General features: G+C 46.2%; 1 protein-coding gene across 2 annotated transcripts; it reads left to right on the top strand.

The window, feature by feature from the left end:
* The first annotated feature begins 213 nt into the window (after positions 1-213).
* LOC141085912 (allograft inflammatory factor 1-like) lies at positions 214-26063 on the top strand. 2 transcript variants are annotated; one of them, XM_073571537.1, is made up of 6 exons: positions 214-278; positions 2324-2379; positions 12808-12874; positions 15604-15645; positions 16170-16332; positions 24275-26063. In XM_073571537.1, the coding sequence occupies exons 1-6, from the start codon at positions 269-271 to the stop codon at positions 24477-24479; spliced, it is 543 nt and encodes a 180-aa protein (XP_073427638.1). In that variant the 5' UTR covers positions 214-268; the 3' UTR covers positions 24480-26063. The 2 variants fall into 2 exon arrangements, with proteins under 2 accessions (XP_073427638.1, XP_073427639.1); XM_073571538.1 differs by lacking the exon at positions 214-278 and adding an exon at positions 2155-2179.
* Positions 26064-26269: the final 206 nt, after the last annotated feature.

Raw genomic sequence — 26269 nt, 5'->3', positions numbered from 1 at the left:
CACATGTTCAGTATTTGGTCAGCATTTTACCTCAGAATTTATAAGCCAAAACCAGGAACGGAACAATGAGAGGAAAAGTATAATAGAGACACGTCACCACTTCTGGATTTATCACCCACTCCAGGTTTTGGCTTACAAATACTGAGGTAAAAAAAACTCACCAAATACTCAATGTGTGCGCGTGGCCTTAATTGACTCCTCCTTTACCAGGTGTAGCTCATTACTTAAATACTGGTGGAGGCTCAGCTCACAGAGCAGAGGGATCACAATGAGTTTGGGTGAGAGATGGGCAGCACTTCACCAAGTGTTTCTACAGATTCCTAGGGTTTGGTGTCATTACATGTGACAGACTTCTGCCATTAGTTTGTGGAATACGGTGTACGGACTGGTCTGTACTTTCAATCAGGGACTGAAGTAAAGCATTAAGGTGTGCAGCATGGTGTCTGCAGGTTTAGGCTGGAAACTCACATGTGTTTCTTTTGGGGGTTTTTAAGCCAAAGTCAGTGTGGATCCAGTAAGATGAAGCACAAATCCTTCTTTTAGACGTCGTTTGTTTTCCAGTCTCCTGTATTTTTCCTGATTTTTGGCTCATCGTTCTCAAAAATTGATTTCATCCTAAGATCTCATTCAGATGTCACTTTTTTTTTTTTTTTCTCCTCCTGGCAGTGTGAAAACACTTGTTCATGTGTCCATTTTTCATCAGCATATGTTTGGTTTTTTTTTCCCCACCATAAGCGGAAAAAAAATAAAATCTAAGGTTTTCCTAAACAGTAACAAATGGTTGTTACCCTGACACATGGGAGACATCTGTGGGTTTTTGTTTATACTTTTCATACTTGTTATTCATGGACCCATTGACTTGAGTGGGTGAGTATGATTTCTACTGTTAATCTAACGCTGGATACCCTCAAAAGTAACACAAACGTGAATAGTCCTGTTTTCACTTGCGCTCTGGGTTTCTCACACATGAGAATCATGAATGCCTGAATAAGACCTGGATGTGTGGGGAGGTTTATTTATCATCTTTTTAGTACTTTTTTTGGTCGTAAAGGACAAGACATATGTTTGAAATTTGATTGTCTGTGTTTTGGATGAATTTCTGGTGTTGTATACAAAAACTTTGTGGTTTTAGCATTTTAAGTCTGATCTGAGCCTCGTATCGTGTAGGCCAGTCAGCTCATGAAGAAACTTGTATAAGGGCTCATTCATATGTCTGCTTAAACACATACATGAGAAAATGGCACCGGTGTCCTCACAAACTGTGAAGCTTCCCCCTATATACTCTTACAATACTAAATATGGACTGTACACTGATGTCATCCATGAAAAACACGTACTGCACATCTGTAAGGCTAGTTTCACACTAGCGTTACTGGGCGCAGCGCACGGCCGCCACTATGCCGCGCCCCCTCCGGTCAGCTCCTCCTCTGATCGCATGACGCTGCATGCGATCAGCGTACCCTATATTTAGCATTGGGTACGCTGGTCGTGCGCTGGTACACTTCTGCCGGCGCATCCACCCTTTTGGCGCTGCGCCGATGTGCGTCAAACGCACTGTTGCATTTTTGTGCGCTCGGCGCAGCGCCAAAAGGACGGATGTGCCAGCAAAAGTGTACCAGCGCACAACCAGCGTACCCAACGCTAAATATAGGGTACGCTGATCGCATGCAGCGTCATGCGATAAGAGGAGGAGCTGACCGGAGAGGGCACGGCCAGGGGCGAAGCTTAGCGGCGGCCGTGCGCTGCGCTCAGTAACGCTAGTGTGAAACTAGCCTAATACCTGAGAAAACTGGACATGTCTGTGTTTTGCAAGAACACAGTGTGTGAAAAAATGGACATGTGGATGGCACCATAGATTATAATGGGGGCGAGTTGTATCTGTGAAAGAGGGTGGGGGGAGTCTAGAACACGTACGTGCAACATGGATGTCTGAACGAGGCCTAATGTTGTATTTTGATAGGTTTGTGTAGGCTGCACACGTCTTGTGGTTTATGCCGGGATACCTCCTTTTCTTCTAGGAATTGGTAATGTGATTTAATTCCGTTGTAAGAGCTCATCGTATGCTTGGCGGAGTTGCGTGCATGGAGCTTGTACGGATTCCTCGCTGGCTTGCATATTTTCTCCCCTAGAAGTTGGAGCTCGCCACAATCAGTATTCTGTTCCGCTAATATGCAAAACTGTACGTGATGGGAAATATCACTAATTTTCTTTGCCCAGTTTTTGACGGGTGAATACATTAACATGTTTTACATTTTGGAATGTTTCCCAAACAAGTTCTAATTTTGCATCTTAGTATTTTAGTTTTACTTTGTATTTTCTTTAGGGGATCAGTTACAGAGACGAGCTAAACTGCAGTTTCAGATCGATCATACAAACAAGGTCAGTATCCCTCTGCCCGGCTCTATTGCACTCTGCGCTCCTGTAATTAAATCACTTAATAAACTTCAGAAAATGGATCTCACAAATGTGACGCATGGTGAGTCCTAATGCCAATATCTGTAATATTAGGGCTCAGTGGCGGATTAAGTGGACCATGGGCCCAGGGCTGTTCATAAAACCTGGGCCCCAGTACCCCCCTTCCCAGGAAAACATTCTGTCAAAATTTTGTGGCTCTTCTCACAAAAACACTGCATATGCTGATTTTTAGGTATACAAATTGTAACATTTATTAGACCATAAAAACAAAGAAAAATTACTTTTTTCTCACAAAAAATTGTATTGTATGGTCAAACAATATAAATATTAAATACTCCTCAAAATCAACAGTCAAAATATATAATGTGGTATATACTGGCCTGTATTTCTTCATACAAGGTAAACATAAGGCTACATTCACCGTACCACATGTAAGTGCAAATAAGAACATGTAAACATAATATTAAACAATAATTCAACATAATTATTTATCTATACAGATGTATATATGTGTGGGTGGTAGCCTAACAGGAAAAGTGCAATGAGCACAGGCAACAATTTCTTAATGGACTAGAAACTCGGATTTTTTTTGACACTGAAGATCATAAACTGCTCACAGACTTTTTCGGCGAGATTTTTTGGTGCTAAAGTCGTTGATGATTTCTGAGAGGTCTAGACTCTTCAAAAGCTCTTGTTCAATGCTCATTAAAGAGAGATGATTGAGTCTGTCTTGTCCCATTTGACTCCTCAACTCATTTTTAATTCGTTTACGTTTTGAAAAGGATCTCTCACCTGTGCAGTTTGAAACCATCATGCATAAATACAGCTAGCTGAGCGCTGCGGTCCCCATGCTGGAATTGACAGTCGTACGGACCGCAGCACTTGGTTTGCTGCGGGTCCGTACGGAAAACCCGCCACCATTCCGCCACGTGTGGACATGGCCTAAAAAGACGTTGCACATAAGCTGTAGGCCTACGGCCAATACGCACAAAATCGACCATCGTGAACCTGGCCATAGGGGACGTGATGTGAGGACCTGAATGGGTTACGTTACATAATGCGTGCAGTGCACTGCTCACTGGTCCGAGGCTGTTCCTAAAGTCTGGGCACCCGGCACCCCTCTTGACCAAGGCCCCCCCCCCTGTCCATGCCCCCACATCCACATAAAGTAGGTGAGAGAAAGATGTGGTAGGCAACTAAGGGCTAAAACACGTGTGCCGGCGATCAAGGACGGAGGCCCAGATGTTATGCGGTGTACTCTTAGAGGGTAATCATCAATAGGCAGGAAATGTACATTCAGTTTATAATATTTAATGAGCAATCAACATAGGGCTAAAATACATATATAACAAAGAGTGTTTTTCCCCACATCCACATGAGTCAGTCATGACATGCCTCCGCCCCACCCTGCTGCGACTTACCCCCAAGTTCGGAGAGCTGAGGAACAGGCAGTGCTGCTGCAACACTGTCCACCAGGCACCAGAGAGTTCTTCTTACTCCTGTGATACATGGCGTCAGCTGGGCTGTCAGTTGCCGGGCCCCGCTGTATCTATGGACACCAACAAAGGGGAGGGAACAGAGGAGCCGCTGCCAGAGTGTGAGTGGCCAGGCCAGCGTCACTCTGATGCAGCCACGTGATGACAGTTGCTGGCCGGAATGAGCGTGGACGCTGCGGAGAGAGGGGAGGAGGATCAGGTGACTGAGCCAGCCATTCAGCGCAGCGCAGCCGCTGACAATTGCCGCGACACCCGACTATTGGGAGAAGCCAAAATTGCGCTGCGGCTCCGGATTGGCCCCTGGGCCCCCAAAAAACCTTGGGCCAGGGGCAACCGCCCCATCCGCCCCTATTAAGATCCGCCACTGTTAGGGCTGCACCTTTACAACAATGCTTTCCTATCAAACTAAATCTAGATGACTAGATTGTTGGATCTGCATTCACTGCAAAATAGTCTATGGCTGCGCAATGAGAAAACATTGTGCAAGTTACAATTAGAGTTGAGCAAGTTTTTCAAAATTTAGTTTATGATCGGCGGCCAATATTATTTTTGCAATATTTGCCGAACAGTCGAACATCATTGGAGTCAATGGGGGTAGAAATGAGCAAATGTGTTTGGAAACGATAGTCAAACATAAATTCGGCACGAATAGGGTACTAATATGGCAATTTTGGATTCGGCAACCGATTCCAAACATATTCGCTCAACTCTAGTTCCAATGTGGCTGCTAAATAAAAGTTGCAAGTAAAGCCGTACACGACTTGCATTGCTGCCTAAGATACCTAGCTTTCTAATTTGGCGGCCCAGTACAATTAATTTCCCTGGCACTGCTGTGGGGAGCCAGGCTAGAATCTCCACTGTTGTCAAAAATAGTATATCTGCACTATTACAGTATAATTTGCTGCTCCTGCCAGCGGAGCAACACTACTCCGAACACCAAGGGTACATGCCAGCCTTTCATTGCTGTGCCTCTGCATAGTGCAACTATTTCTTAAAACCTAAAATACGTATTAATTTATGTTGGTAACTTACTTTATTTCAGTTGGGTTTCTCCACTTTACCACTCCTATTTCCAGGACGTCCTCCTCCTCCTTGCAGGGACAGGAAAAGCACACGAGAGGTTAAAAGGTTCCGTCCCACCCCATTTTTCCTCAGTGTTTTTCCTGTCCCTGCATGGAGGGACATGCCAGAGGAAGCGCTGCAATGCTTACCGGGCCCAGGGGGATAGTGCGGCCAGTTCAATCCTTCCCCCTGTCAAGACGCCCAGGGCCGAAACTCTTCGGTGGGGAGTCCTTCTGCCCCAAAGGCCAGGAGCAGGACGACGCTCCTGGAGAGAGCCTTCCTCCTGGTGGGAGGCTCTCGGCTCCAATAGTGGCCGCCATGATGGCGAAGGCTGGTCCCCTGCAGGCAGCTGGCTGAGCGGGCGCCGGCATCAGGAAGAGGCGGAAGCGGCCGGAGCGATTCCCGGCCTATCGCGGGAGAACGAGTGTCACTTCCGGTGACGTCATGGGCCGGGTTTGAATCTCAGCGCGCGCTCCAGGAGCCCGGCGTCTCTCTGGAAGCGCGGACTACAGGAGGAATGGATGGCAAATGGAGCGGTGAGTGCACCTGGTGCAGAGCACCCTCCTCATCCTCCGCAGCCCAGCGCTAGGGACCTGACTACCCTATCCTTTAATCATAGGATAAGGGAACTCCAGCTGCCCCCCCGACAGTGGCTAAAGACCCGGCCAAGGCCGCATCTAAGTCGGTCAGATGCCCAGTATGCAGGGTAAAGCTGCCAGACACCTATACCAAAACCCTGCACGACAAGGGTGATAAGAGATGAGCAGCTGTCCCTCCTATCCGAGATGAGATCTTTGATACTGGAGGAAGTCCAGGCCTCCAGAGTCAGCCTCGCACAACGGCCAGTCCAGGGCCAAGCTGGAAGCGTCCGAGGTGGGAGGAAGAGCTATTTTCCGAATCAAGCTCCGATGAGGGGTCAGACTTCTGGGACTTGAATCCAGAGGAGGGAGGAGAGATCCCAGCAGACAGGCAGGATCAAAGCAGGAAATACCTGTTCAGATTAGAGTACACAGGCAAGTTGGTCCAGGCGGTGAGGACCACCATGCAGATTGAGGAAGTTCCTTAGCCGCAATCTAGACAAGACCTGATGTTTGGAGGACTCAAACGCAGACGGTGTTCCCTGTAAGTGAACACATCAAAACAATGGTCCTTGAGGAGTGGAAGGAGGCGGAATGCTGACTTGTACTACCCCGTAACTTTAAAAGTCGACTGCCTTTCGATCCCAAGGAAACACGATCATGGGAGGAAGTTCCGAAGATCGACGTTCCTGTGGCCAAGGTCACCAAGAAGACAGTCATCCCGTTCGAGGACTCAAGTCTCCGTGACCGGATCTACAGAAAGGCGGACGTTCTGTTAAAAAGAACATGGGAGACTTCGGCGGCCCTCATTAGGGCTAACATAGCAGCCACCTCGGTGGCCAGGTCTATGTTTTTGTGGTTGGGGCAGTTGGAGGAACACCTTAACAACAAGACACCTAGGTCCGAGATCCTAGCTTCCCTTCCCCTCATGAAGTCTGCCACGGCGTTCCTATCAGATACGTTGGCCGAATCAGTAAGATTTGCAGCCAGAAACAGCTCCCTTTCTAATGCGGCCCGAAGAGCAGTCTGGCTTAAATCTTGGTCAGGAGATAATGCTTCTAAAGCAAAGCTCTGCTCCATTCCCTTCTCGGGTCTGAGTATTCGGACCAGCCTTGGATAATATCTGAGAGCTAGTGTCCGACAAAAATAAAGGTTTCCCGGAAGAGAAACCTAAGTGACCCCAGCCCTTTCGGAGAGGCCCCTTCTATAGGAGACAGACTGACTCCAGAACCCAGGTCAGGTCCAATAGAGGCTCATATAGAAGCCCCCACGGCCAGGGTGGGAGAAGCAAGGGCTCCCTGTTTGCGTCAACCTCCAGGTCTAGGAGGCAATTACGCCATAGCTATCGGGGGAAGACTTCGCCACTTCGCAGCAAATTGGGCCCGAGTCACCCACAACCAGTGCGTCCTCAGAACCATCGCGGAGGGCTACAGAATAGAACTTTACTCCCTTCCCCCTGACAGATACATTGCCCCCACCGTAGTCCTGGCAGACTCTGCCATGTGGTCAGACATGCAGGACATGATCAGGTCAGAGGTTAGAGTACTGGTTCCTCTGACAGAAAGGGGAAAGGGACACTACTCCTCCCTGTTCTCCATTGCAAAGCCATCCGGCAAGGCCTGCTCTATCATAAATTTAAAACCTCTAAACGCCTGGGTCAGGTACAAGAGGTTCCAGATGGAATCTATTCGGTCTGCAATACAGCTAATAGACAGGGACGCTGTCATGTGCACCCTCGACCTGAAGAGTGTGTACGATCAGGTCCCTATCCATCCCTCATCCCAAAATCTACTAAGATTTGCAGTCAAATTTACCAACCCGGACCTGCCACTTCCAGTTACAATGCCTTCCATTCGGGCTGGCTTCAGCCCCCCCCCCCCGAATCTTCACAAAGCTGGTAGCGGAGGTAGTGGCCTTCCTGAGAAGTAAGGGTATCATCATCATACCATACTTAGACGACTTCCTCCTGGTGGCAGTATCCGAAGAAGCGCTCATACGAGACAGGGACCGGGCAACTACACTTATGGAGTTCCTCGGCTGGGTGATCAACTGGCAAAAATCAGATCTCATACCAGAGTGCAGGAAGGTCTTCCTTGGGGTTCTCCTAGACTCACAAGACAGGATATCCCTGCTACCAAGGATCAAGCAGAAGATTATTCAAGACAGAGTCGGAGACCTCTTGAAGCATCGCTCCTCCATAAGAGGGGCAATTGAGGTTCTAGGCTTAACGACTGCTTGCATTCCGTGCGTCAGATGGGCCCAGTTCCTCTTGAGACCGTTACAGGGGCAGATCCTCGCAGTATGGGACAGAAGTCGGGCTTCACTCGACGGACCCATAAGGCTGTCAGGACTAGTGAAGTCACTATGGTGGTGGACACAGGCCAGGAATCTCCAGGTGGGCGTATTAAGGACAACCTCTCCATACGTGGTACTCGCCACAGACGCCAGTACGTGTGGATGGGGAGCACACATAGAAGGAAGATCTTCCAGGGAAGATATCCGGCAGAAATCGAGAACAGATCCTCAACTACAGGGAGCTCTACGCGGTCTGGGAAGCTCTCCGGCGGAACCGACCGATCCTGAAGAATCGACATGTCCTGGTATTATCCGACAACATAACAGCAGAGTCATTCCTGAAGCACCAAGGAGGCCCCAGGCACCCTCCGCTCCAGGCTCTAGCAGGGAGAATATTCTCCTGGGCAGAAAGGATAGTCCTCTCAGTAACAGCAGTCCACCTAGAGGGTTCCCAGAACGTGGTAGCGGACTACCTAAGCAGACAACAGGTCTACCCGACAGAGTAGGAACTGAATGAGGAGATTTTTCATTAACTGTGTCAGCGTTGGGGGACCCCCAGTATAGACCTGTTCGCAAATCGAAGAAACGTAAAGGTTGCCAGATTTTATTCCCTGAACCCGGCAGACCACCCGGAGGGTGTAGACGCCCTGAGCCAGGCCTGGGAAGAACCCCCTCTTACGCGCTCCCTCCACTAGCGCTCATACCGGCGGTTTTAAGGAAGATACGCGAGGACCGTGCAAGGGTGATAATGGTGGTCCCATACTGGTCAAAGAGAAGCTGGTTTCCCCTACTAGGAGCTATGGCAGTGGAAAGCCCAGTCAAACTTCCTCTGAGGAAGGATGTCATCCACCAGGGCCCGATCCGCCACCTGAATCCAGCAAGGCTTCCCCTCTCAGCATGGATCCTGAATGGAACATCCTGAAGGCAAAAGGTTTATCAGATCAGGTCATCGCTATAATACAGGCCAGCAGGAAACCGATTACGTCCGCAATATACCGGAAGATTTGGAAGAGATTCTGTCTGGGCGGTGGCAGGTCTGACATTGTGGCGGGTACCCCTGACCCCCCTAGTATCTTAAACTTTCTACAGTCAGGGTTTAATAAAGGTCTTGGACCCAGCACTTTAAAAGTCCAGATTTCGGCCTTAAGCGCCTACTTTGATTACCCGTTAGCCTCTCATCCCTGGGTAATAAGATTCATAAACGCCACGCAGCGTCTTCGCCCCCACGATTAGGCAGCTCACCCCGCCTTGGGACCTTGGTCTGGTGCTTAGGTTCTTATGAAGGGATCCCTACGTCCCCAATGAAGAGATGACTATCTCAACTCTCACTAGCAGAACGGCCTTCCTTGTAGCCATTACCACGGCCAAGAGAATAGGGGAAATCCAGGCCCTGTCCACCAGAGACCCGTATCTCCAGATTAAAGATTGTATAATCTTGACATTAGACCCGGGATTCGTTCCAAAGGTAGCCTCTTGCCAAAATATAAACCAAGAGATAGTGTTACCATCCTTCTGTGACAATCCCCGTGACGAGAAGGAACAGCGTCTTCACTCTCACTGGACGTGACGTGCGGTTATAGACTATTTAGAGGCCACCAGCAGTTGGCGTATTGACCCAAGTCTATTCGTCGTTTTTGGGGGTAAAAATAAGGGGAAGAAAGCCTCTAAAGCAACCATAGCAGATGGATTACTTCGGTAATCGCAGGCACCTACCAGGCTGAAGGCGCGAATCCGCCAGATAGGTTAAGGGCCCACTCTACGAGGACAGTATCCGCTTCATGTGCCGAATGGGCGGGCACCTCAGTTGATCAGATCTGTAGAGCAGCAACCTGGGCCAGGCTTAATACATTCTGTAAGCACTACAAGCTTGAGGTGCTAGCTAGTCAGCAGACCGCATTTGGGAAAGGTTCTCCAGGCGGTATTCCCACCCTAGGGAGGTGCTCTGGTACTCTCCATGGTGTTATCAGGGGGACGTCCTGGAAAATAGTTTAGACCTACCAGTAATGTTTCCAGGAGTCCATCCTGACAGCACGGGTAGTTCGCTCCCGGTTATGTTATATAATGTTGTCATATGCTATAATATGATGGTATCATTAAAATTTTACGTGCATTACCCACGCTGTGGTACTTGTTAAATCACTGAGGGGAAATGGGGTGGGACGGAACCTTTTAACTCCTCGTGTGCTTTTCCTGTCCCTGCAAGGAGGACGACGTCCTCCATGGTGCTGTCAGGATGGACTCCTGGAAGCATCATTACCGGTAGGTCTAATACCTATATATAATATAATATAATATAATATAATTTTTTTTTTTTTTTTTTTTTTTTTTTGTCCTATTGGAGCGCATAATGAAGAGAAATCATACCTTTTAGGCATGCTGTGCACTAGGTGAAAAAGCAAGCAATAAAATGGAGCCCCTTTGGTCCACTGAGGACAAAACACACATAAAAGGTCACATAGAAATCATCACTTTTTCATAGTGATGGAATTATATAAACAGGGGTAAGGGATACCTTGACGTCATATGAAAACTTCAACCTTAAACAACCAAAGAGCAGGATCTTATTTAGAAGATCGTCTGGTATCTATGGTCTAACTGTTATAATATATTTACCAATCAAGACACCTGGCACCCCAGTGGTCAGCTGTTGATAACTCCTTCTGTGGCCGGACTTGGTGTACAGAACTGAAGCAGCCCGGCACTGTACAGTGTTCTGGGGCCAGGTTTGGACTGGCCCACAGAAGAACAGGGGAATCATCCGGTGGGCCTGACGCGCCCGAGGGGCCATGGGGAACTCTGTATTGGGCCCGTTAACTTCAATGGGAGGTGTCACAGTGGCGGTGACCCGGTCCGTGGCCCCAGGCAGTCATGTAAAAGGGGTAGAATTGAATGGGGATAAAGTTTATCTAGTGATTCGTGACAACAGTTGGAGTGTTCGACTGTAGTATAGCCGGCACTGCAGATGATCCCTGGGGGAGTAGATGGTGATGGCAGTGCAGATGTTAAACCCTCTCCAACCAGGGCAGGACCCCCAGGGATTGTGATGCAAGTTGAAGGCATGGAGCACTAAGGCAGGAGACAAGGAAAGTCACTTTAGTATTTACTGTAGTTTAGGTGCAGTTCAGAGGAGAAATTACAACTCTCACCAGGTTAGCCTGCTCTGGAGAATGGGGAGTTATCTTTCTCTTTGCTGTGACTCAGTGTCCCTTCATGCTATTCTAATCCCTTCTGGGACCAAGACTTTCTGGAGTTTAGAACTTCTGAGTTTTGCCTCTACTTACTGTGTATTTTGCCTTCAGCAACTTGCAGTCTGAATCCTCTGTTATGCAGCTCACGTTCCCACTTGCACTATCCTTCACTGATTCCAGGTTATTGCAGCATTTCTGAGGGGAAAACACTTTTCTGCTGGTTGTGTAATCCCACGCAGTCTCTCAGCTTACCACCCAGCTCTGAAAGCATGGATGATCTAGGGGCTGGTTCCCTGCTTTTTAGCTCACTCCTGGATCAGCCACATGTCATCACAGAGTCCAGGCATACTTCCTCCTTCACACTGAGAACAACAAGTCGGCCCCTCCCAGTTAGGGTATGTCTGCAAAGCTCTCAGCTTCAGACAAGTGGGGGAGTGAGGCAAATTGTGTGTGTCTAGCAGAAAAAGCATAACGCCCATTGCTCACAAAACACATACAGAACAGTACATATTTAACCTTTTTGTGGCGATAAAGACGCAGGCCGCCACATGCCGCTGTGCAAGAGTAGGCCACCACTCTGAGTAGTGCTCAGCACAATATACTTGAATCACTATATACAGACGCAGAATCTTATTCATGTAACAAGACCCATTTCATTGTTATAGAAATTTGGGGATAATGTCACATTTGCATGTAGCTGAAATGTGGGGCCCTAAAGTTGGTTACTGGTGGGGCCTTGGCTGCCCAATCCAATAGTCTGTGATTATGTTATCCTGCAGCTTGGCTCCTACTGAAGTGAATGGGAGCTACATGGCTTGGCATGGTTTTTGGCTGCATCATGTGTGTTGCTGCAGAGTAGCCCCCGCCTAGTTATCACTGCTATTCCCACAATAAATATTATCCAAAAATTACATTTTTCATTAGAACATTCAATGGGGACCAGGTTATCTGCTCCCTTTTGTCACATATAGTTGGTGGCGAAAAGTTGAACTTGATTGACCCAGGCCTTTTTTTTTTTTTTTTTTTCCAACCTTTTGTAACGATTGTAGGAAGACAAGTGAGCTACTGACATGGGGTATGTGAAGATTGGAAATTTCAGCTAATGTTCACTAGTCCAGAAATTGAATGCAGTTGTGTTATACACAGCGTCTGATGTACAGATTTTACATGCCCCTAATAAGTAGGCACATCTATGAAACTGAAAATGGGACCTAGCCAAAATCTGTCACGAGCCTCCTCACCATTCAAGGGCAGTCCTGCGATTAACTGAGCCGATATTGGCACTACCTCTAAATGTCTATAGAAAGTAAAGTATTGTCAGGTTATAAAGCATACTAGTAACCTTTTAACTGTACTTGAGGGATTTTGCGCTACTTGTGAATACAACTGTGCCTTCATTATTGGTTACATCGGTTGTGCCCGTACAAACTGCTGTAATAACCCAATTCGTTCATAACAAATGTGCCCATATTCCCCATAACTATGTGCACAGGAAAAGGTGTCCTGTATAAGCAGAGTATGGGGCACACCGTGCCTGTTTTTATAACTATTTGTGGCAAAATATTTGGTGCAAGGCACGGTTCTCCGACTGACTCCTCCTCCGGCAGTATCTACTAACATGGGAATGGTGGCAGTGGCACTATTCACATAATGGCTCCTCAGTTACCAGTGTAACCACTAGTAGTTGCCCACCCTGTGGGTACAATGGCATAAGTTACTGTGTTCCAATTATATTGTGTGACATAAAACTGAGTCTTTTCTTTTCCATACCAGGAGTACCTAGAAGATGAACCTTTTCACGATATTTCAAACTTGACTGTTAAATTGGAGAAATTGAAAAGTGAGTATCTGCTTCCTGTGCAATTGGGATGCCGGATTCTAGTTCCAGTCATTTTATGGTAAATTGGGGAGGATGCAAGAGTATACAGACAGGACGGCACAGGATCGCACCTGACACTGTGAGGTAAAACATTTCGCTGCCTGTTTTGAACAGTGAAATAATTTTACGTCAAAGACTTTGCTGCGATCCTCCTGTCCTGTTTTTTGTTTTTTTTTGTTTTTTTTTTCCAATTGTGGAAGTTATCAATATTCCAAGATGAAAATATTTTATAGTGACTGATTTGTATGGAGCTGTAATATGGCACACATAGCTGTGCATGGGACCTTACTGTACCGCTGCATGCCAGCTGTAATATCATATGCTTCATGCATGTGTAAGAGGGGGCTAGGATGGTAGTTGCAGCCGAGGACACCGGGGCTCTGTTGTCCTGACCTCCTCCCACAGAAATACCTTCAGCATCTACAGACATACCTGTTCTTGTTGCTGGTCCATGGTCAGGGATTCCACTGTGGTGCGACCCAGCTCCTGCACTCTTGTTTCCAGTGCATGAAGATGAAATAGCGGACACGGATACCGGTTCTGATGCAAAATCAATGCTTTTATTTTCTTCTTCAATGGTACCGGACACATCAGTTACATCACAGTCCACACAGCATTCCTCCTGTTCTTTCCCTTTGTTCCTTTCTTCGCCCTCACATACATTATGGGGTAGTAGCACCCTTGTTGATACCGCAGCTTCACTACTGTAGGACCTCAGTACATAGGGGATCCCGCTCATCCGTTTCGCCCTGGACTTGCCAGCTTCAGCCCTATTGAGGATCTGCCACATCACAAACACTCTGCTCCCTGCATGACTTTTGGACCATGTTTCCTTCTCCGTTCCTGCTGCTGATGTGACCTGCAACTTCCCCGGGTGCTCCGGTCTTATCCAGCCCCCATCTGACGGTGCCCGTGCTTCTTCACTTAAACAACTTTGGGTAGCTGCTATGTTGTCCTGGGCTTAGAGCCCTTGTGGACCTGTCCGGTGTGCTCACCCTTTTGACTAATTACTACAACTTACACTTGCTTAACTCATAGCAGCTCCTCCTACAGTTAACCCCTATGTGAACTTCCTAACCAGCTATACCTATCAAGGACCCACTATTACGCCCCATCTAGTGGCCCGTTCCAATATTACTTACCCATATCTATGAACTCTATACTAGAAGTGCCATCCTCTAATGCTCCCAAAAGAAGCACTAACTTGCCCTAATAATCTGTACAGAAATACAATACAAAAGACAGAATAAAATATATCTTACAGTATGGTAACACATAATGTGGCAATACTAAGACAGTCGGTAATACACAGCTGTTTAGCAGGACCGAAGCATAACAGTATATTTGCATTAAAGCTTTTAAAGGGGAGGAGGCAATAAAGGGATGTTCTATCCCAATCCCTTACACATGGAGCTAGTCTCTTCTATAAGAATTTTTTTAGGCTAGTATGGCTCCATACACAAGACAGATGGTACTGTGGCCTGCTGTGACTCTGATCAGATGATCCATGTTCATGAGACTTAATGGGATTCTGTCGGCACAGAATGACTGAACACACCAAGCACAGGCTCTCGATGCTTCATGGGGGTGGGGGGGTCGGGTCCAAACTTTTCAAGTGCACCTTCCCACCTGCTTGTTTTACATCTCTCTCCCCTCTTCTCTGGCTCTGTGAAGCTAGAGCTGTCAAAGTGGGGGGGGGTGGAGATAAAGGGGGGGGGGGGTGGAAACAGGAAGGTGTATTAAAATGATTGGCTGCTGAGCAGCAGGACTTGGTTTGAGCAGTCGTTCTATGCTGACAGCCCCTGTACTGGAGTCTGTTTTTGGCATGGCTGAATAGTGCAGCACACCTCTCCACCTAGTTGTTACCAGTTTTCTAACTGTATCTGGCCTATTTAATGGCTTTACAAAAACCAAAGGTGGTTGGAGATTGAAAGGCATAACCAGTAGGCGCCAAGAGTGCATGGAGGGTCTGTACTTGGTTTGAAGTCACTTTGTGCTGAGACTGAATTCATAAGTATGGGGTTTTTTTTTTCCTTCAGTCTAATAACAAAAATGCAAACGGTGCTGAAAAATATCCCTTGAATTCTGGTAACGGAAACAAAATCAACATGGCGGATGCCTCATTTATGTAACTGACCCTTATGGGTCTATCTTGTCTTCCTTAAGGTCTGTGTGTGTGTGTGTGTGTGTGTGTGTGTGTGGTTTTAATTTTTGGGACTAAAGATTCCTTATGAAAGAACAATAAAGTTGATATCTATGTTGGTATGTTGGCCTTACACGTTAACAAAAGTTGGATGACAAAAAAAGGATCGGTCAACGGGAATAAACTATGGCAAGTCTTTGGGTAAAGGTACAATTGTCCATGTTGGAAGCTTGTGGATGTCTAGAATGACATGCCTGCTGTTCAGCAGCAGATCTAGCATGTGCAGGGCAAGAATAACTGCATTATCAGTCCCGTTTGTTCTCCTGAAAATACAGGACTATTACCAATCATCGGTGCAGCAGCACGCTTCTGTACACACTGAAATCTCAGTAGCTGACCTGGACTGATGTTGCCTATGAGAGCTAGGCTTGTCCTCAGCCTTGGTATGGATAATATGAAGCTTGGGGCCAGCTCTGTAGTGTCGCATATAGTAGAAACTCATGAGGTGTTAGTGGTTCTCTTGCTGAAGCCATTTTTGTCCCTACAGGTGCATTCCTGAGACATGACCCTACCAGCAATGGTGAAATAGGTACGTTCTTCTTGCATAACAGGATATAAGGTATAATTTGCTGAAATCCCATACTGTAGATTAGCTCTTCAGTACATTATAGATGTGTGTTGTGTGTTTTTTTTTTTTTTTTGTTTTTTTTTCTTAGAATGTAACATTTTTAGGTTTAGGCCAGGATTACACTTGCGTGTGCAATGCGAGAAACTTGCGCATCAATACCTGGCACTGCTGCCAGTACTTGGAACCGGAGTGTGCGGCTGCATGTATTTCTATGCTGCTGAACACTCCGGTCCCATGTGCCAGCAGCAGTGTCTGGTATTGAGGCGAGAGACTTGTGCAAGTTTCTCGCCTCAATACCCGACACTGCCACCGGCACTTGGGACCGAAGCGTTCAGCTGCATAGAAATACATGCAGCCGCACACTCCGGTTCTGAGTACCGGCAGCAGTGCCGGGTATTGATGCACAAGTTTCTCGCATTGCACACGCAAGTGTGACCCCAACCTTAGTGCACTTGTTTTATTTTTATTTATTTTTTCTGCTCTAGATTACACTTCCTTCCATGCTATGGCTCAGGACCTCGGCATTTTCAGAAGTGTAGCTGCGCTGCAGGAAAGGGCGCAGGATGTAACTGGTAATACTAGAAATGCCCTTTCCTATAGAGACTGTGCCATGGCTATGCTGGGACGACGCTCTACTATGTGCCAGAGGTAACTGCTGATGTGGAAACTCTATTCTCCCATCTCTGGTTTATCATTCCAAGCTTGTACCATTTTTAGACACTGATCATAACTTTTTGATACCTGATCACCTCTTTTGGTAGGAAGTATGCTTTAATTAAACCTTTCAGCAAGACTACATCCTTGGTGTCCAACTTCCAATAGTGCAAACATCATATAGTTGGAGTTCTCATTGATTTGGCCCCTGGGGCTGGCAGCCACCATCTCCCTGCAGACTGCCATTGGCTTGGCTGTAATGAGATGCACTACCTCTTAAGCCAGAACTATAAAGCAACCTGTGGCTACTAGTGATAAGTGAGCATGCTCCAATAAGGTGATATCCGACCATTCTCGGGTGATAACTGTGTCTTCAGCGTGTTCGAATTCCCACGGCTGCATGTCTCATGGCTGTACGACAGCTGCGACACATCCAGGGATTGCCTGCTTGTTAGGAAATTACCTGCATGTGTTGTGGCTGTCGTTGTGAAACATGCAGCTGCAGGAACTTGAACATGGTATTCGAGCATGCGAAGACACTCGGTTAGCACCCTAGCATGATCGGAAAATGCCTCATCCGAATACGCTCGCTCTTGGGGATTGAAAAAAGAAAAAGTAAATTCTGCTGCTACCTATCAATTTTGGGGATGGCTGTACTGTAGTGTGCAATCGGATTAATTGTGACTTAATAATGTGATGTCTTAGTTTCCTAATCTTTAGGTAGAAGGTTTATTTCTGCATCACCAGAGGCGTAGCTAGGGTTTTGGTTCGCCGGGGGGGGGGGGGCAAAACTTCTGAGTCGGCCCCTAACCAGGTAACCTTGATTACAACTGGGTGACGCACCCTAATAGTGGAGGAGAACCTCAGCAGATCGCACTGTTACTGAAAATCTCTATATAAAGACCAAAAGACCAACGTTGATATTACCGCCATATGGTCAGTGGTAGATACCAGTCCTACAGAACACTTAAGATCACAGCACAGTTATAGATGATGACTTACCGCTGATGTGCTTTCTGGTGGAGTCATTCACTTTTTTCAGTAATACATGATGGTACCACAAGAGAAGGGGGGGGGGGGATCCACCCTTCAAGATAAAAAGGGTGGCTCCTCTCTCCCCATCAGTTGGTTTCCTGTCCTTGATGGGGAACCCTCAAGATGAAATCTTGGAAGAAAAGAGGATGCCTGGGTTGGATGAGTTTGGCAGGCAGAGTTCTGCTACATCCGTCACCAGGTACCGGTAGCACATCGGAGGCCATGTTTCGTGCCCTCCCTGATCGGACGTGGGTAGGAGTTAGGCCAGGCCACGCAGCCTGTGAACAAATCGGTGTCTTGGTGAATCTCTTAGTATGGTGGCTATAACTGCAGACCAGAGCCCCAGGGGTGCCACGGAGGCCAGGAGTTCCCTGCCCACCCTGAGCAATTGGTTGGGGGACAAAGCACAAGGCTGCTTTAATCCCAGTTAAGGAACGTGGAGTGGGCACACACTGGAAATTGGCTTACCCTGCTCCTGGAACACGCTTTGATTCATGGATTTCATCTGCTTACAAGGACTGAGCTGGCATGGCCCTCCAGCTCCGCTATGGATTGCGGGTACAGTGTGGTCGGCAGGTACAGTGGAAGCGCGCACTGGATGTGAACCCAGCACGCACCAGGAATGGAATGCCAGGTGTGCGTGGAGTCTGAGGAGCCTGGGAAGGAATCTCATCCAGTGCCTGGATTCAACAGATTGTGAGATCAGGCCTAAAGTTAAACTTCTGCAGTTTGCCACCTCAGATACATACAGACCCCAGTAAAACCCTTTCGTGAGAAACGGGGCCTGGAAAAAGAGGTGATATTGCCATTAGAGAAACATGTACTGGAAGAGGTTCCTGTAAGAGAAAGGAAGGGATTTTATCCCCCCCCTAATGCTGACAAGAAATAACGGATGACTCTTGGAGAACCATTATAAACCTGAAAGGTCTGAACAGCTACCTGATAGTTCCTTCGTTCAAGATGGAAACAGTAAGCTCGATGGTGAAACTCCTCTTTCCACAGTGTTAGATGGCAGTCCCCGACCTCAAGGACTCATACTGAGTCCCTATCCGCAAATAGGATCGCAGATTTTACTGGCTCAGGATGTCTGATGGATCCGTGGGTCCTCCCAGAGCATAAAGATCTTCTGACACAAGGACCCTTCCTTCATCCTCAGCTGTCTGGGCTGCATTTAACAGTCTGGAATTTTGAGGGCACTTCTAGAGGAGAAAGGCTTCTTAGCAGAGTTAGTTTCCACCCTACTTAGTACTAGGAAGCCGATAACCACTAGAATTTTATGGGAGAATCTGGAAAAGATTTTTATCCTTCTCTGGACGGGGAGGTCCCGGTAGTGGCCATACTGGAGTTTCTGCAGAAGGAGCAAGAGCTTGGGTTAGCAGTTAGTACCCTAAAGGTGCAAGTTTCAGCCCTGGCTGCCCTATATAACTGACCTGGCGAATGATAGATGGATGGCCTGGTTCATCAGGGCCTGTAGTAGAGCAAACTGTCCCATCTCCAACACCTCCTCCTTGGAATCTAAATCTAGTGTTGTCGGCCTTAGCAGAGTCCCTTTGAGCCATTAGACACGGTTTCAGAGTTATTTCACTAAAAAACAGCCTTATTAGTAGCACACAATTCAGCCCATAGGGTAGGTGATTTGAAAGCTTTATCAGCAGACCCTCCCTACATTCAGGTCATGGATGATAGAATAGTGTTAAGTTTAGACCCAGCTTACATTCCCAAAGTGGTGTCAAGATTTCCTAGGACTCAAGAAATAGTCCTACTATCTTTCTGTCCTAACCCAAGCAACCAGGAGGAGGCTTCATTGTTTAGATGTTAGGAGGTGTCTCCTACATTATTTAGAAGTAACAGAGCCCTGGAGGAAGCAGAGGGCCCTGTTTCTCTTTTCAGGGGTAAAGGAAGAGCCTTGGGGTGTCCAAACAGATTATAGCTAGATGGGTGAAAGAGGCCATTAAGCTACTGTAGCTTACGTTAGTGCAGGCAGAGCTATTCCTGGAGGTCTGAAAGCCCATTACACGAGAGCCATGGCAACATCCTAGGCGGAGAGAGCAGATGCCTCCATCGACCAAATTTGTAAGGCGGCAACGTGGTCCTCTCCTTCTACTTTCTTCAGACACTATAGGTTAGATCTGTCTGCTTCCTCTGACTTCACATTTGGGAGAAGGGTGCAGCAGGCTGTGATCCCTCCCAAAAAAAAAAAAAACTACAAGTCTCTGTAATCGGGGCTGGTTTTCGGCAAAGTGGGGATCTAGGCAGTTTTAAATGGGGCCCCAAATGCTAACATATTGCACATCACACAGAAGCACTTTAGTTGTATTTACATGCGCTGAGTTCAGGACGCTAAATGAGTGTGATCGACAATATAGAAATCGTTCAACACTTGTTTCCCGGCCTCTTTCCACCCTCTGAGAAAGATTGATGGGGACAGAACAATCTGTCCCCATTCAGTGTCATGTTATCAGCAGCACATCTACAGTTTACACCGTCGATGTGCTGCTGAGAACAATGATTTCTGTTCCGCCATAAACAATCCAATTGATGAATAGGCAGCATTTTGCTTGTTTAGCATAATACACCCCATAGTCCTCCATATTGTAAAATGCATGCCCCATAGTCCTCCATATAGTATAATACACCCTATAGTCCTCAATATATTAAAATACACTCCTCAGTCCTCCATATAGTATTATACATTTCCCATAGTCCTCCATATACACTGCTCAAAAAAATGAAGGAAACACTTAAACAGAATATAATTCCAAGTAAATCAAACTGTCCACTTGGGAATCAACACTGACTGACAATCAATTTCACATGCTGTTGTGCAAATGGAATAAATAAACAATAGATGGAAATTATTGGCAATTATCAAGACCCCCCCCCCCCCCCCCCCAATAAAGGAGTGGTTCAACAGTTGGGGACCACAGACCACAACTCGGTACCAATTCTTTCAGGCTGTCTTGGTCCCTTTTGAATGTTGGTTGTGCTTTCACACTCGGTGTAGCATGAGACTGACTCTACAACCCACACAAGTGGCTCGGGTAGTGCAGCTCATCCAGGATGGCATATCAGTGCGAGCTGTGTTAAGGTTTCCTGTATCTGTCAGAGTAGTGTCCAGAGGCTGGAGGCGCTACCAGGAGATGTGAAGGGGGCCATAGGAGGGCAACAATCCAGCAGCAGGACTGCTACCTCCACTTTGTGCAAGGAGGAGCAGGAGGAGCACTGCCAGAGCCCTGCAAAATGACCTCCAGCAGGCTACAAATGTACATGTGTCTGCACAAACGGTTAGAAACCAACTCCATGAGGATAGTCTGAGTGCATGATGTCCACAGATGGGGATTGTGCTCACAGCCCATCACCGTGCAGGATGCTTGGCATTTGCCACAGAACACCAAGATTGGCAAATTCGCCACTGGCACCCTGTGCAATTCACAAATGAAAGCCGGTTCACACTGAGCACATGTGACAGAGCCTGGAGACGCTGTGGAGAGCGATCTGCTGCCTGCAGCATCCTTCAGCATGACTAGTTTGGCAGTGGGTCGGTAATGGTGTGGGGTGGCATTTCTTTGGAGGGTCGCATGGTGTTGGGCTGTTGGCATGACCCCCATCTGTGGACATCAGGCCCACAAACCATCCTCATGGAGTCGGTTTCTAACAGTTTGTGCAGATACATGCACATTTGTAGCCTTCTGGAGATCATTTTGCGGGGCTCTGGCAGTGCTTCTCCTGTTCCTCCTTGCACAAAGGCTGAGGTAGCGGTCCTGCTGCTGGGTTGCTGCCCTCCTACAGCCCCCTCCACGCCTCCTGGTGTACTGGCCTGTCTCCTGGTAGTGCTTCTGGACACTACGCTGACAGACACGGCAAATCTTGCCACAGCTCGCATTGATGTGCCATCCTAGATGAGCTGCACTACCTGAGCCACTTGTGTGGGTTGTAGAGTCCGTCTCATGCTACCATGAGTATGAAAGCACAACCAACATTCAAAAGTGACCAAAACATCAGCCAGAAAGCATTGGTACTGAGATGTGGTCTGTGGTCCCCACCTGCAGAACCACTCCTTTATTCAGTGTGTCTTGATAATTGCCAATAATTTCCATCTGTTGTGTATTCCATTTGCACAACAGCATGTGAAATTGTCAGTGTTGCTTCCTAAGTGGACAGTTTGATTTCACAGAAATTTGATTTACTTGGCATTATATTCTGCTTAAGTGTTCCCTTTATTTTTTTGAGCAGTGTAGTATAATGCACCATCAGTCATCCATGTAAACCAAAGAAAACGGAAGAATATGGCGCACCACAACAAGGATACATGCAAATATATTTTTATTAATGCCCAAGTAGCATAAAACAAAAGAAGAAAAACAGGAGAAGAGACATGCAGGTGTAAACGCCACCAAATATTAATGCACAAAGTCACATGCATAAACTTAGTTTTCACACCCCCAGGTATGCATTCAGCACTTGCTGTTATTGTTTTGGTCAGTTGATGGTCTCTATTTTCAGTGGGCAATGTGCAATAGTGATATGTTGTGAGTCTTTATGTGCCAGTGTTTAGGTATAATTTGTTGCTCATATGCATGCACTCTAACATTCAGTGGGCATTTTACATAAAGCTTGCCATGGATTGCGTTCAAGGCCATTATGGGTAAGTACATATACATCTTTGCATCTGTCTATTCGCATTGACATGTATATATTGCATTTTGATATTTAACCCTTTAGAGGTAATTCTCTGTTTAAAGATATTTTATTGGATTTTTTTTGACAGACGCTTTATATATGCTCATTCAGGTACATTTTCTTGGCAAATAAAGCCTGAATGCAGTCCATGTATCCTATATAAGTATGCACTTAGCACTTTGTATTTTTACATTCCTTTTTTTGCCCGTGAAGTACATGGCCTAACGCACATGCGTTTATAATACATTTTGGTCCATGTACTTCATTGTTTTTATGTACATCTTTCTATCTTATGACCTCCTGATGTGACTTTATGCATTACTATTTGGTGGTGTTTACATGTCTCTTCTCCTGTTTTTTTTTTTTTCTTTTTTTTTTTTTTTATGCTACTTGGGCATTAATAAAAATATATTTGCATGTATCCTTGTGGTGCGCCATATTCTTCCGTTTTCTTTGGTTGTCTCGAATAGTAGGAAGGGTGAGATATATTTAGACCTCTTTAGGACTCAGTCATCCATGTAGTAGAATTCACTTCCCATTGTATAATGCACTCCATAGTTCTTCATATAGTATAATGTATTTCCCATAGTCCTCGATACAGTATAATGCAGCCCCCCTCATATAGTATGATGCATCACCCCTCATAGAATATAATACAGCTCCCCACAGAATATAACGTAGCCCAAATAGAATATAATACAGCCCACCTCCCAATAGAATATATCATGTAGCCCCATCAGAGTATGATGCAATCCTCCTTCATAAAATCTAATACAGCCCCCCCATAGAATGAAATGTACAATGTGCTCCCCATAGTATATAGCACAGCCCCCATCCCCCCCCCCCCCCCCCCCGAGAATGGCCCCACAGTCCTGTACTCTCTTATATTAGAAAAGAGAACAAAAAAAAACACTATCCTCGCCTTTCCTCGTGCCAGTGCTGCTCCCAGCTGGCTACGGTCTCAGCTGCACTGCCTGGCACACAGTGGGTGCGCGATGACATCATCATGCACTCGCTGTATGTCAGAGACAGATGGAAATGATGGGTGAGGGAGTGTCAGCTGATGCTCTCTCCTCCATCATTGCTTTGAACTGTACCGGCAGATGCCAGTATAGTTCAATGCGGCAGGAATCGGCGCTCGCGGTAGGCAGACCCCCACTGCCTCACAGGCCTCATAGTGGCTGCATGATGTGCTGCTAGCTGGAGGCCCCTGGGGGAGCAGGGGCCCTAAGCAGATGCCTGGTCTGCCTGCCCCTAATGTTGGCCCTGTCTGCAATTCTCTCGTGGTGCCGTAATGGGTGACTGGAAAACACAGGTATTACTTACCAGGTTGTGTGTTGGTGGGGTTTTTTTTTTTTTTTTCTTTTTCATAACCCATGATGGCACCCTTTATATTCCCTCCCTATTGTTCTCATCTTTTGATATGGTGCATCGTCATAGTTACACTCCCTTGGGTGTGGATAGCTAGAAATATAATAGACGGATCTACTATTTTGAATGTACACTAATCCACGGAGTTCCCCTCATGCTCTGTAAAACAACTGACACTATATGGTATAAAGCTCTCCACCCCCCACCCCCCCATAGGTACACACAATGCATCCCATAAAAAAAAAAACTACAACACTCGCCTCTCCTCCTCGTCACCCCGCTCCAAGTTCCCAGCACATCTCCGGACAGCGGGCACCAGGTAATGACATCACGCCCGCTGTCATTGACGTCAGATGCTGAGGGGGAATGATGCGAGAGGGAAATTGTTGCTCCCACTCATCAATGCAGTCAACTGTATCGCGTCTTACAGTTGAACTTGCGATGGCGGGGGGCACTACTAGCACCGGACCTCCCCTCCAGCTCGGTGGCCTCAATGTGGCTGGGTAGCATTGCAGCGAGATCGATACACTGCCACAAAGCAGGGAGAAACTGAACTGTACAAGTACGCTGTGCACACTGATGGTTACAGTAGCGTAGCTCCAGGTGGGCCCTCTGTACCTACGCTCCTGTGCATCACTGTATCTTCACTGGTGGTAAAACGACCAAGCAAGTGGGATTTTTCTTCCGCTGAACCATTGATGGGTTTTCAATTAAATATGGAGAGAACCAGAAGATGAATAATTCTTACCAACTTTCTACAAGTTACGTTCAGATATTTGTCCTGTTTAGTTTCCACTGTAAGCTCATTATAGGCAGCTTCTCCTTAATTGCAAATTTTTTTTATTTTAAGGATCATGAGGTACAGTGGCAAAAATGGAAACTTTGAGAATCGTCCCTGCTGGTTGGATCGCATCAAGCCCTTGTACGTCAGTCGCTTGGAAGTTACTTTATCTCCTAGTCTTCCATCCCCAATCACATTCCTGCCGCCGCCTCCTCCCCCATCGCCTGCTGACATGACCACCACAGAAAGTACAAGAACCTATCCTGCTGCGTGAATGACAGTCCTCCAACATTTCGTATTCTCATTGTCTTGTTTTTTTTTTTTTTTGTTTTTTTTTTTTTAATTTGTTAGCAATTTTGACTTAATAAATATTTAATACAAACCGTTGCTGTTTTAATGACCCAATGAACAGGTTTATAAGGTTTTTGAATTTACACGACCTGAAGGTCTTGTCCAACGTGTTCTTATAGCCGTCAGTATAAATAACTATACAAATATCTTCTAAACCAAAAAATTGGCCATGAAAAGCAACTTTTTTTGCGTTTTGGTTAAAAACTTTGCTGCACTTGGCTTCTATAACATCTGCATTGCACTATATTACTGTCCACAGAATGAGCTAACTGACAATCCATCAGTGAACTCTGCCCTCTAATTTGACAGGTGAGTTTATAACTTGAATATTGTCAGAGCTCATCTCAACTTTCATATGGGCTGTGACCATCATCCAGCTAAGTGTGCAAAGAAGCAAAACCTGTACAAACCAAATACAAACTTTTTAATAAAACAAGTTCAGAATTTTTTTTTTTTTTTTCTTTGCAGATTTTCTTCAAGTCTAAGGCCGGGCTAACACTTGTGAGTGTGATGTGAGAAACTCTCATGAGTCTCGCATCAATACCTGACACTGCTGCTGGCACTCGGGACCGGAGTGTGCGGCTGCATGTATTTCTATGCAGCTGCACACTCCAGTCCCGAGTGCCAGGTATTGATGTGAGAGATGCGCATAACATTATCACAAGTGTGACTCTGGCCTAAGGGGGAAAATCCACAAAAGAAAATGCATATTTACTGCAAGGGAAATTGATATGTTGCATACTTAAAAAAATAAATAAATAAAAATCTGTTTGTGAACTTGCCTAAGGGCAGGTGCAGACGACCTTAGATTGTCCGGTCTGAGGACGATTATGCAAATGACACTCTGATCCGAGTATGAGAGTGTGATCCGATTTTCTCGAAAGAAGAATGTGAAGAAAAAAAAAACTTTCTCCATTCTGAGAGGCCACAGATCTGACTGCACTCAGGTGTCATCTGAGTGCAGCCCAACAATATCCACTCACTCATTGACTTGCATGGTGGAGCGTGATCTGAATAACTGGCATGCTGCTTTTTTTTTTTTTTTTTTTTGTAAATGAAGAACTAAAAATCAAGTAAATTGTCTCCATCCGCAGCCCTGCCTGTCGCCCTCTCCACCACCCAATGTGTATCTAGTAACATCTTCATGTTATGTAGGTAATGGGTTACAAAACCTAAAATGACACTACAACAAACATCAACGTTCAAGATAAACTGTAGAAAATATTTTATTACTCTTATAACATACAAAGTTTAAGAGTGACAGCTGTTTTGTTTTTGTACATTTTGACAATAGACTATTATATATCAAAAAGAATTGTAAGGAAAATATCTGCATCATGTAACACTACATTGGAATGTAAGATTAACACTTTTCCCTGTATGATTAAAAAACAAGGTATTAAAGTCATGGAGTGAAAGAATTCTATGACATACAGGACTGTGTAATGTAAGATCATGTCGTCCTATAGATGTTCACTACCTTGTCTTGAGACAGTTTACATTCGGAGTCGTACATTGACAGTGCACTTCATATATGTGTGTAGTGGCGTGTGCTTCCCTATGTGTATCCTAAATCCTGTGCTATACGGATCTCCCACAGTGTTAAGTTTAGTAGGGATCCTCTAGTCAAGCTAAAAACACTAGTGGGAAAAATGCAGAATTGCGGTTTCTTCTGGACGTACTTCGCCATCCGGTAACTAGTTGCAATGGTGG

The sequence above is a fragment of the Dendrobates tinctorius genome, unplaced genomic scaffold, assembly GCF_039654945.1.
Source record: "Dendrobates tinctorius isolate UK_male_01 unplaced genomic scaffold, ASM3965494v1 ptg000029l, whole genome shotgun sequence".
Lineage (NCBI taxonomy): Eukaryota > Metazoa > Chordata > Amphibia > Anura > Dendrobatidae > Dendrobates > Dendrobates tinctorius.
This window is presented reverse-complemented; position numbering and strand designations above follow the sequence as displayed.